At 41.6% G+C, this 13,095-nt stretch overlaps 1 protein-coding gene across 2 annotated transcripts in view; it reads left to right on the top strand.

Annotated features, from left to right (window-relative positions):
• The window catches only part of LIMCH1 (LIM and calponin homology domains 1), a 341,273-nt gene that overhangs the window by 310,817 nt on the left and 17,361 nt on the right, over positions 1-13,095 (top strand). Inside the window, exons 21-26 of one of the 2 annotated variants that reach the window (XM_067468791.1) lie at positions 3,024-3,083; positions 3,576-3,645; positions 5,091-5,254; positions 7,538-7,643; positions 10,938-11,012; positions 12,449-12,477. In XM_067468791.1, coding sequence (XP_067324892.1) covers positions 3,024-3,083; positions 3,576-3,645; positions 5,091-5,254; positions 7,538-7,643; positions 10,938-11,012; positions 12,449-12,477 — 504 coding nt within the window. The remainder of the gene's footprint in view (positions 1-3,023; positions 3,084-3,575; positions 3,646-5,090; positions 5,255-7,537; positions 7,644-10,937; positions 11,013-12,448; positions 12,478-13,095) is intronic. The other variant, XM_067468792.1, reaches the window with a different exon arrangement.

The raw sequence follows: 13,095 nt of genomic DNA, 5'->3' as shown, positions 1-13,095 counted from the left end.
TAAAGGGAGCCTCCAGTGACGCAGCGGGTTAAACCGCTGAGCTGCTGAACTTGCTAATTGAAAGGTTGGCAGTTCAAATCCAGGGAGTGGGGTGAGCTCCCGCTGTTAGCCCCAGCTTCTGCCAACCTAACAGCTGGAAAACATGCAAATGTGAGTAGAGCAATAGGAACCATTCCAGCGGGAAGGTAATGGCGCTCCATGCAGTCATGACCTTGGAGGTGTCTATGGACAGCTTAGAAATGGAGAATAGCACCCCCCCCCCCCCCCCAGAGTCGGACTCAACTCGACTTAATGTCAAGGGGAAACCTTTAGCATGATACAAATAATGGTGAATCCTTTGCAAGGTGAAAAAACTTGGTTCCTTTAGCCATCAAGGCAATTCAGCTTTGACTGAAATCCGATGTAATGTTAATTATACTGATACCATCAACATGTATTGTTTATTATGTTAATGTGTCTTTGAAGCTGGGATTTGCATATTAAGAGCTACTTCAGGCTTCTTATTGGGCTACTGTCCAAGCTTGGCAAAGTTACTTTTGGCCATGCCTATTGGAAGAGTCTGGGAATCGTAATCAAAACCGTAACATGCCTGGATATTAATTGCTATTTCCATACCTTTTCAAGTAGAAGTGTGTTATCTTTATGTGATTTAATATCATGTCTAGCTTAGTCCTTACATGAAATCTGTTTTGGATTCAGGGCATTAAGTCTTTGAGTGGGAGCTGCTTTTATCATTGGACAGTAACATGAGTAATTGTTTCTAGCGCTGATCCAAATATTTTCCATTTAATTTCCTTTTCCATGTGGTACAGCCTTTAACGCTCATCAATATGAATATTACATGCATTTTAAAAATATGGATATATTCTGTTATCAATCAAACTTGCTTACATGATGGTTGCCTTTGCTTCATCCTCTTCTACACAGTGTACGATACTACTGATTCCAGAAGAGGAAAAAGGAGTTAGCTGTGATAAATGGCGGAGGGGAGCAGGGACAGGGAAATGGATTAGGAAGAGCTCTCAGTGGGATGCTAGGAAATACCTGTATTAAATAGAAATCAGACTTGCTGAAACTCAGTCCATCTGGGGTTAATAGACTAGATTACATACTCTCCAGAAACCAAGGAAGTGAAGCATGTGTTTTGTGTTACTACATTTCAAGGGTTTTACTGTCCTTCTGTTTCTGGAGACAGAAAGATGTCTGTAGTAGCATTATTGTTTTGTTTTTTCTGAGCTGAATTACTTTTCCCTTCTGTTAAAAATTATTTCCTACCTTGCTTTTGAATCAACCTTCTGTTTTGTCTAAGGGAATTCCCATGGCTTTAAGGGAAACAAGAATCAGGGATAAAAGTAGCAGAATTGCGGGCGGGGGGTTGAGGATGGAGTCATATTTTCCATAATGTCTTGACTTCTTGAGTAGAGAGGTGAGGCTGACTACACATGTGTTTTCCCAGAGTTATAAAAAGGGTGAAAGAAAGGGGCACATTGGCCAACTGAAAATCCATCATGGTGGTGAGACCTTTGGGTTTGGGTTTGGGTTTGGGTTTGTTTAAAGCCCCCCCCCCCCCCCCCCCGGCAATGTCTATTACATTTCATAACTTCTGCCTAACCTACAACAGTCAATTATTGGGTATGTTTGTTTGCTTATTTATTTATTTACAGTATTTATATTTCGCCCTTCTCACCCGAAGGGGACTCAGGGCGGATTACAGTGTACATATATATGGCAAATATTCAATACCATAGACCAGGGGTCCTCAAACTAAGGCCCGGGGGCCAGATACGGCCCTCCAAGGTCATTTACCCGGCCCTCGCTCAGGGTCAACCTAAGTCTGAAACGACTTGAAAACACACAACAACAACAATTCTTTTTCATCAGCCAAAAACTGGCCCACACTTCCCATTGAAATACTAATAAGTTTATATTTGCTAAAATTGTTCTTCATTTTAATTATTGTATCGTTGTTAAGTGTTTTTTGCACTACAAATAAGATATGTGCAATGTTCATAGGAATTCATTCATGTTTTATTTTCAAACTATAATCTGGCCCTCCAACGGTTTGAGGGACTATGACCTGGCCCTCTGTTTAAAAAGTTTGATGACCCCTACCATAGACACACAACATATATAGACAGACACACAGAGGCTATTTAACATTCCAGCTTTTTCATGAGGGTATTCTGACCACCAGGGGAGCTGTCGCTTCACCGTCCATTTGTGACGCTGATGAAGTACTTCCTCATTCTTTGCATGCTTGCTGGGGATTTTTATGGCATCGTAAATTAGCCTCCCCGCATAAGTGGCATCTACATTTCCTACTTGGCAGATGCAACTGTCTTTTGGGCTGCAAAGGTCGACAGCAAGCTACACAAATTGGTCGGAAGCTCACGCTGACCCGGGCTAGCTTCGAACTCATGACCTTTTGGTCAGCAGTGATCTTAATGCAGCTGACTCCCAGCCAGCTGCGCCACAGTCCCATGTGCCATTTCTCAGGGATTTTGGGCATCTTCAATGAAGGTCTCACCACCATCTGAGGCATTTCATGGTGGCAAAAGAGAGCACTTTCTCGTGGCTCTGTAACTCCTTGTCAAGGAAGTTATGCTTGACCCTTCTTTGTTGACCTTCAGCTGGCATGCAAAGGTGGCTTTATTCAGTCAGACAAGCTTTTGGCTTTTAAATTTGGCTGATGCTCAGATGGGATCTAAATGCCTAGGTTCAAGTATTATTATTTTTTAAATTATGTTTTGTTTTAATTTGAATTTTCTTATTAATTATTAGCTGATATCTGCAATAGGAAGGCAGGTTATACATTTATGGAACAATCATAACTAAGACATCACCAGATTTTGTCTGCAGTGAAACGTTGACATAGGTTCCTTCCTCGATGAAACCTCCGAAGGCTTTCGAGAGAGGCAAACATCCTAATAAATTCAGATAAAATTCTCAGAGATTGAGAGTAGGGGCTGAAGTTTTATGTAACTCTTCCTTGTGACTTGATTTCTCATTACTTGATTATTTAGCTGTTGTCTGGCAGAAGATTACGTGAAGAAGTGAGCCCCTTAAAAAGCATTGTATGTGAGGTAATATTGGAATTCCGCTTGTGTTTGGTTATGGCCTTTTCGCTCTCTTTTGGCTGCATCTGTCTGTCTCAATAATGCAGCCCCGCAAACATTTGCTGTGGAGCAGCCTAACGCATATGTCAGTGGGTATTTTTCAGAACCGCTTTCGAATATCTGGCTAAATGTTGTTATTGCATGGTGAAACAGCATAACAGTTGCATTTATTCTACTTCCTGTCTGACAGTAACATAAATGTTGAGTTGTAGGTTTTTCGGGCTATATGGCTATGTTCTAGAAGCATTCTCTCCTGATGTTTCACCTGCATCTGTGGCAAGCATCCTCAGAGGTTGTGACCTCACAACCTCTGAGGATAATTGCCATAGATGGAGGCAAAACATCAGGAGAGAATGCTTCTAGAATATGGCCCATATAGCCCGAAAAACCTACAACAACCCAGTGATTCCAGCCATGAAAGCCTTCGACAATACACTGAACATAAATGTTCTTTTGCAGGATTCCCTGACTGAAGATGATCAACCAACCAACCAAATAAATGAATTTGATTCAGAAAGACCGCCTCCAGGTTTGTTGTTTAATTGTTTGTGGGGACCAATGAGTGAGGAAATGTTTGACAATTCCTGACTTCCTGAGGAGAGTGGTGACATATACAGTCACTTTTGCAGGGGTTGGATGCAGTCTCTACCAAAAATGGAAAAACTGAGTATCTCCGCAGGGGAGATGGAAGGCTACCTGCTGTGGTCCCAGGATACTCCCTTGCCCTCCTGCCTTTTTCTCTTCACCATTCCTCCCTTTCTTTGCCTGTCTGCTCACTTATTCTCCCTTCCTTTCTCTGCTTGCTCATCCCCACCCCTATAATAATAATAATCATCATCATCATCTTTATTTAATACCCCGCCACCATCTCCTCAGTGGGGACTCGTGGCGGCTTACATGAGGCCAAGCCCAACAGCATATTATAATAAAGTAAAACCAAAACACAATAACAACACAGTAAAATACATACAACATATGAGTACAAAGATGATAAAGCAAAATCATACACAGTAAAATAAAATAACATAACATAAAACAATGAGCGGGCCGCATGTGCAAGATAAAAACTAAGATACTAAAAATACCATCCCACCCCAACCCCACCCCCAGCTTGGGCACTTGATCTCTAGAAAGTTTGCCATCACTGTTCTAAGTTGTACAAACTGTGTACTTCTGCCAATATGTGCATCTGATGAAACAATGGTTGAAAGGGAAAGCATGCTAGGTTTGCTTTACCCCCCCCCCATACATATGCATATACATATATATATATATATATATATATATATATATATATGTATATGTATATATATGTGTGTGTGTGTGTGTGTGTGTATATATGCTAGCTGTGCCATGCCACGCTTTGCTGTGGCCTATAGTAAGACTTTTCGAAGTAGAGGTAGATATCTGGATTATTATGAAAGAGAGGTACCTACCTATTCCTTTCCCCCTTTTTCTTCCCCTTCCTCTTCCCCTTTCTCTCCTTTCTTCCTTCTCTACCTCTTTCTTTCATTCATTCCTTCGCTCTTTGGTTTCATCCTTCGTTATCTCTTTCCTTCCTTCCCTCCCCCTTTCTCTACTTCTTCCTTTGTCTCCTTTCTTCCCTCCCTGTTTCCTTCCTTCCTTCACTTTTTATTTCCTTTTTCTCCTTCCTTCCTTCTTTACCTCTTTCCTGCCTTCCCTTCCCTTTTTCTTTCCTTTCTACTTTCTCTTCTTCCTTCCTTCTGTACCTCTTTCTTTCCTTCCTTCTCTCCTTCCCTCCCTCTTTCCTTCCCTCCTTCCCTCTTTCCTTCCTTCCCCCTTTCCCTCCTTCCTAAACGTTGGAGCCTTCTGTATTCCTCATTGGTTCTGCTTTTTATAAACCCCCACCTACAATTTTTTATTTCAATCTGTCTCTTGGACAATATGTAGCAGCATTTTTGTATTTCTATTTCTTACTTAAATATTACAATTGGTTTTTTAAATTGTTGTCAGCTTCGAACCACAAAGAATTCAACACAGCGGTTTCCTGTGCCAGCCCAGTCGTGACCAGTGTGAAGTACTCCTCCCTCAGTAATCATTCCAAGGAAGTGACTTCAGTGGGTGGCCTGAAGAAACTTGAAACATCACCCCAGAAGGAAGCACCACTTCTACAGAAGGTAGCATGATACACTGAAATATAAGACTGAGCGTAAGGTGGAATGCCAGGGCATATTTCTATCATATGAAGATGGCATGCGTTCATCTTTGCTATGGGAGAGAGAATGCCCATTTGATCTGGATTCGAGGTGCTGGTGATCGCACTCAGAACCCTATCAGTGGTTCTCAACCTAGGGTCTCCAGATGTTTTTGGCCTACAACTCCCAGAAATCCTAGCCAGTTTGCCAGCTGTTAGGATTTCTGGGAGTTGTGGGCCAAAAACATATGGGGATCCCAGGTTGAGAACCACTGCTACAGTTTGGGATCTCAATACTTGAAGGAACACCTCTCCCTATATCTGTGGTTCCCAACCTTTTTTGGACCAGGGACCACTTTGACCAGAGACCACTCTCCAGCATTAGTACCAAAAGGGTTATGAATCAGTTTTTGGTCAACTATAGATTTGGTTTGGTTGTTTCGGGTCCTGATTCAGAAAATTGCATTGGATAGACCACATCAGTTCTAATTTCTGATACAGAACATATGCCATCCAGTAGTCGCCATCTGCTTGCCCACAGAAAACTGTAGTTAATAAGCCTTGACACTATAAAAGAGTTTTACGAGACCAGTCACTTGCAACAGTGTAGTAACGGTGAGACTTCTGACCATATGTTAGTTCTTGCAGACCACTAGTGGTCCACGGACCACAGGTTGGGAACCGCTGCCCTGTATAATGTACCCAAAGGTCCTCCTCTGTGTCCCAACATTGAAGGACAACCCATTGAACCTCTTTGGCTGTGGCAGCACAATTGTGGAATTGTCTCCATTTGGAGGTCTGATTAGTACCTGCACTGCTTTCATTCTGATGCAAAGTAAATGGATGTTTTTGATTAAAGCCATTGAGTCCTAATTGATTTAGACCCAATTGGACATGCTATAATTTTAACTTTTCAAACCTGTTTTAATCTATTCAGTTGTTTCATATGCAGTGGATAAACATTTAATTGATTTGTCTGCCATCCTGAGAGATTAGGATGTAGTTTGGGATATAAATATTTGGATTGACGTATAAAAGTATGTGTCATTTTCACTTTAAACTACCTCTATCTTTCACTCTGTTAGTGAGTTCCAGCTTGTGAGTAAATCTAGCAGAGTGATAAGTAAAGGTAACTCATGCATTTGCAGAGCAGATAAGTTAATATAATGTATTCCCTTTCTTCCTGTTGGAATGATAAGGAATCATAGAATCCAAGAGTTGGAAGAGACCTCATGGGCCATCCAGTCCAACCCCCTGCCAAGAAGCAGGGAAATTGCATTCAAAGCACCCCCGAAAGATGGCCATCCAGCCTCTGTTTAAAAGCTTCCAAAGAAGGAGCCTCCAACACACTCCAGGGCAGAGAGTTCCACTGTTGAACAGCTCTCACAGTCAGGAAGTTCTTCCTAATGTTCAGATGGAATACCCTTTCTTGTAGTTTGAAGCCATTGTTCCGCCTCCTAGTCTCCAGGGTAGCAGAAAACATGACTTCCTATGACAGTGGTTCTCAACCTGGGGTCCCCAGATGTTTTTGGCCTACAACTCCCAGAAATCCCAGCCAGTTCACCAGCTGTTAGGATTTCTGGGAGTTGAAGGCCAAAAACATCTGGGGACCTCAGGTTGAGAACCACTGTCCTATGACTTCCTCTCACATATTTATATATGGCTATCATGTCTCCTCTCAGCCTTCTCTTCTTCGGGCTAAACATGCCAAGCTCTTTAAACCGCTCCTCATAGGGCTTGTTCTCCAGACCCTTGATTAGTTTAGTCGCCCTTCTCTGGACGATGGCGAAAGAGAACAGAAGAGACTATTCACTGTGCGTATTCACTGTGAATACTGTCAGTCAAGGCAAAACCTGTGTGTGTTTTAGGCTGGATCTACATTGCAAAATAATCCAGTTCAAAGCAGGTAATCTGGATTTTATATTGTAGTGTAGATGGTGCCTTAGACAACCTCTTTGTATACTGTTGATGAACAAATGGAAACAATATCACCCAGGCACACTATTTTGGTTTGATCTGTCTTTAGGTCCAAATATCAGCCACTTTGACATACCCATTTAGATAAGAAAAGCATAGCATAAGTCATGGAACGAAGAATTACAATTTATCCAGAAAATCCTAACAAGCAAATATTGCCCATCCTATTAAGATCCCAGCCAAGAGCCATTCAATAGATACAATGTACTCCAAACAATGTTTATTCTGGCTTAGTTTTGTATGCTTTTTGTTGTCTTGATGCTGATTCTGCCATTCAAAATTGGCTTAGGTAGAGACTTCGGGAGCTCCTGAACAAGATGGAGGAATGGTCTTTCCGCTCCTGAACAAGATCCCTGAGATGAATCAAGTTGTTTTGCAGAATTCTGCCCTACAAGGTAAACAATCAGGAAGAGGGGGATGAATGTGCAAATTGCACTACAACTTTCAACATTAGATACAAGAGTTAGAGAGGAAAAAACTAGGTCTCATCCACCAGATAATGACCTAAATATGGGGGGAAAAACATGGTTTGTTTTCTTCCTTAAGTTACCTTCATATATTTCATTCTTCTTTAAAATTTACTGATGCCACAACAATAGAATTTGTATCAGAATTTCAGAAAAAATAATAAAAGGCAGGAAATATTAATAACTAGCCGTCCCCTGCCATTCGTTGCTGTGGCCCACATGGGGGTTCTGTGTGGGAGGTTTGGCCCAATTCTATCTTTGGTGGGGTTCAGAATGCTCTGTGATTGTAGGTGAACTATAAATCCCAGCAACTACAACTCCCAAATGTCAAGATTCTATTTTCTCCAAACTGTTCACATTTGGGCATATTGAGTATTTGTATAGAGTTTGGTCCAGATGCATCATTGTTTGAGTCCACAGTGCTCTCTAGTTGAAGGTGAACTACAACTCCAAAACCAATGGACACTGCCCACCAAACCCTTCCAGTATTTTCTGTTGGTCATGGGAGAACTGTGTGCCAAGTTTGGTTCAATTCCATCGTTGGTGGGGTTCAGAATGCTCTTTGATTGTAGGTGAACTATAAATCCCAGCAACTACATCTCCCAAATGACAAAATCATTTTTTGAGTGCAGGACATACATCGGATTGTTAGGTGTCTTGTGTCCAAATTTGGTGTCAATTCATCCAGTGGTTTTTGAGTTCTGTTAATCCCACAAACGAACATTACATTTTTATTTATATAGATAATAATAATAATCATAATAATAATAATAATAGCTTTAAATGTAAAAACTTCTCCAGACTAGTAATACGTCAAGGTAGAAAACTTAATCAGAATGGAAGAGTCACTCTAGTGTTCCAGATCCCACTTAATTTTTTAAATACTCTTTAAGTAAAAATTACAGTACTGTTCCATTATCTGGGCAGAGGCCACTAGGGGGTGCTAGAGAGAGAAGGATCATTTTATTGGGGAGGGGGTGTTGAAGGTTGAAAACAATTTCCTCTGTTTTTGCCATATCAAAGACTCTGGCACAAGCCAGTCAAGGTGGCCTCAGTGGTGACTGGTACACTAGGTGCAGTGCCTAAAGACCTTGGCCTGCACTTAAACACAATCGGTGCTGACAAAATTACCATCTGCCAGCTGCAAAAGGCCACCTTACTGGGATCTGCACACATTATTCACCGATACATCACACAGTCCTAGACACTTGGGAAGTGTCCAACGTGTGATCCAATTCAACAGCCAGCAGAGTGTCTACTGTGGACTCATCTTGTTGTGTTTCAAATAATAATAATAATAATTTTAGTTCTTACTCACTTTTCCTTGTGGCTTGAGGTGGGTTATAGAATAATTAAAACACATAAACATTGTGAAAATATCACAAATACATAATATTAAAAAGTATTTCTATAAAAGATTAGAAGTATTGGTAAAGCCTCTCTTTAGCAATGAGAAAGCATTGTGGAAGTTGTGGATAATAATAATAATGTTATTTATATTCCGCTCTATCTCCCCAAAGGGACTCCAGGCGGATTAAATGATGTCAAATCTAACAAGAATATTATGGGACACAGAAGCTAGTGAGCAGCAATAGGGAAAAAAGAGTAATGAAAGAGAAACTGTCTGTGTCTATTGCCACCTAGTGGCCCATCATCATTGTTGCAAATATTGTTCCACCTCTCTTGCAAATATTGTTGCAAATATTGTCCCACCTTACTGGGATCTACACACTTTATTCGCTGATACATCACACAGTCGTAGACACTTGGGAAGTGTCTGACGTGTGATCCAATGCAACAGCCAGCAAAGTGATCTTGTTTGCTGTGGATTCATTGTGTGTGTTTCTAATAATAATAATAATAATAATAATAATAATAATAAAAGATTGAACTGCAAAGGCTCTGGCACAAACCAGTAAAGGTGGTCCCAGTGGTTATCGGCACACTGGGTGTAGTGCCTAAAGAGCTTGGCCTGCACTTAAACACAATTGGCGCTGACAAAATTACCATCTGCCAGCTGCAGATGGTAATTTTGCCAACCTTACTGGGATCTGCACACATTATTCATCAATACATCACACAGTCCTAGACACTTGGGAAGCGTCCGACGTGTGATCCAATTCAACAGCCAGCAGAGTGTCTGCTGTGGACTCATCTTGCTGTGTTTCAAATAATAATAATACTAAAATACTGTATGAATGCTTACTGTAGACTATTGCTGTGCTTGCATGAAGACATTGAGACCCCTGAAAGATGTATTTTTGAAAGCACCTATTTGGGTTGTTGTGAGTTTTTCGGGCTGTAAGGCCATGTTCCAGTAGCATTATCTCCTGATGTTTCGTCTGCATCTGTGCAACATTTACACTTGCTTTGAACGGACAAAGGTTTTTTCTCCCAACTTGGACATTCCACACACACACACACATACATATATATATATATACACACTCCACTTGCTTCACTGCCAACAGAACCTCTGAAGATGCCAGCCACCGATGTAGAAAAATGTCAGGAGAAAATGCTACTAGAACGTAGCCATGCGGAGAAAATGCTACTAGAACGTAGCCATGCAACCTGAAAATCTCACAGCAAACCAGTGATTCTGACCATGAAAGCCTTCAACAGCACAACCATATATTTTTGCGGTTTCACAGTTTCTCTCCCATTTCCCCCAATGTTCAGTTATAATCTATATAAATAAAAATGTAATGTTCGTTTTGTGGGATTAACATAACTCAAAAATCACTGGATGAATTGACACCAAATTTGGACACAATACACCTATCAGGCCAACAAGTGACCATCACTCATAAAAACACCGAAAAACACAGCAGAAGAGACTTAAAAAGCCAAAAAACAAAAAAATGCATTACAGTGCATGTGCATAACCACGAACACACATATATACACAGACTGGGCCACAGCAATGTGTGGCAGGGGACGGCTAGTTAGAATAATAAAATTGCCACAAAGACACAAGCAATCAATGAGATTAGTAGTTAGAATTTACAGTATTACACTAGAACTGTAATGTTTTTGTCATTCTCCAGAAGTTTCCCAAGATGCCCTCAGTTGATCTCCATGCCAAGCAACAACCAACCAATCACCTTTTAACATCATTGGCTAATAGTCTTCTAAGTCTTTGGGCTGCTCTGTGGGTCACTGGCTTGCTTTCACAGCATTGTGTTCCTTGTTTTGTTTCTGTTCTGCCGCCCGCTCTAGAGCTGCCCAACTGTGCCAGTGTTCCGCTTAAGGTTCGGAACGCCTGGCGGCGCTACCAATTTTTCTCCCAGTCAGGTAAATGATGGCCTTGGAAGGAGCTACATCCCTCCTGCTACTCTGTGTAGCTTTCTTTTTGTGTGTGTCCTGGAGCCAAAGCTGGTACGTCTGTCCTTGTTGCTTTTGTAGAAAATGCCTTTTCCTGTCACATGGTTGGCAAAGAGCTTGCCCTTGGTTTGTAATGGAACATCATGGGATTACCTATCCTGTACACGCTTAGTGTCACTCCGTAAGATCAGGGAACCGTTGATATCAAAGGCAAGGGCTCTCTTGGTAACTGTGTTGCTGGAACGGCATATTCCCTTTCCCCATAAGGCATAGTGCAGGGAAATGTGGAAATTAGATAGCACGCTATGTTCAACTGTTGCTAGTGTCTGAGACCTAAAGCAGTAGCTGTTGATAGCTTGTAGTAGCTTAGAACGTTGTGTTCATTGACATTCATAGAATCTTAGAGTTGGAAGAGACCTCATGGGCCATCCAGTCCAACCTCCTTTTGTAGAGAAGGCAATTTCTGTGGTGGAGGAATCATAGAATCAGAGAGTTGGAAGAGACCTCATGGGCCATCCAGTCCAACGCCCTGCCAAGAAGCAGGAAAGTTCCATTCAAAGCACCCCCGACAGATGGCTATCCAGCCTCTGTTTAAAAGCCTCCAAAGAAGGAGCCTTCACCACACTCCGGGGCAGAGAGTTCCACTACTGAACGGCTCTCAACAGTCAGGAAGTTCTTCCTAATGTTCAGATGGAGTCTCCTTTCCTTGTAATTTGAAGCCATGGTTCCGCGTCCTAGTCTCCAGAAAACAAGCTTGTTCCCTCCTCCATATGACTTCCTCTCACATATTTATACATGGCTATCATGTCTCCTCTCAGCCTTCTCTTCTTCAGGCTAAACATGCCCAGCTCTTTAAGCTGCTCCTCATAGGGCTTGTTCTCCAGACCCTTGATTGTTTTAGTCGCCCTCCTCTGGACACATTCCAGCTTGTCAGTACCTCTCTTCTTGTTTTAAATTAAAATTGAGAGAAATTGTAGATTCCAGATGGGGATTTTCCCTACCCATTTTGTGTTATTCTTCCCATAAAAGATATAATTTCATAATTGCCAGAGGTAGTATCAAGGGTATCAAGGGTTGCAATCTCAAGCCACTTGTTAAGCTGGGAATTTACTGCTGACCCATAATTACCTGGCCTTACTATTTCTCCCCTTTCTTTTTTGCTATTGCTGCTTGTTCTCCTGTCCTTTCTCACCTGTGTTGACAGAGAGAAGGATCAGGGATCATCACCTCCCAGAGAGATGGTCTCATTCATGGAGAAGGGCCAGTTGTGGGTATCTTACCCAAGAGCCCCCATAGTTTTAAATTATTAGATTCAGCTTTTGAAGATGGAAAATAAATCCAGTAAGTAAATCTCATAAGTAAACAGCCAGAAAAGTTAGACTGTTATTCTCTTTTTCTCTTTGCAGCAGACAGTGATAACCGTGACAAATTGAACGTAAGTTGATTCTTTGCATTGTTTTGACAATATCAAGATTCAGGAATATTTGGAACTATTTATTTATTTACAGTATTTATATTCCGCCCTTCTCACCCCGCAGGTGGACTCAGTGCGGATTACAATGTACACATATATGGCAAACATTCAATGCCAAAGACACACATATAGACAGACAGTCAGAGGCTATTTAACTTTTCTGGCCGCCAGGGGGGCTATCGCTTTCATCGTCCATCTGCAACACTGATGAAGTACTTCTGCATTCCCCGCATGCTTTTGCTGGAGTCTTTTTATGGCCTTGTAAATTAGTTAAATTAGCCTCCCCACACATAGGTGGTACCTAATTTTCCTACTTGACAGATGTAACTGTCTTTCGGGTTGCAAAGGTCGACAACAAGCTACACAATTCTTCGTTAGCTCATTCCAACCCGGACTGGCTTCGAACTCATGACCTTGTGGTCAGAAGTGATCTTAATGCATCTGACACTAAGACAGCTGTGCCACAGTCCCGGTGTGACTACCTGCTAAGATACGCTAAGAGATTTTACCCAGACTAACAGAGAACTGTAATTTCATAAAATTGTGTGCAGCATTTTAAGTGACCCAGCTAAATACATT

The sequence above is a fragment of the Anolis sagrei genome, chromosome 5 (assembly GCF_037176765.1).
Source record: "Anolis sagrei isolate rAnoSag1 chromosome 5, rAnoSag1.mat, whole genome shotgun sequence".
In the NCBI taxonomy this organism is placed as follows: domain Eukaryota; kingdom Metazoa; phylum Chordata; class Lepidosauria; order Squamata; family Dactyloidae; genus Anolis; species Anolis sagrei.
This window is presented reverse-complemented; position numbering and strand designations above follow the sequence as displayed.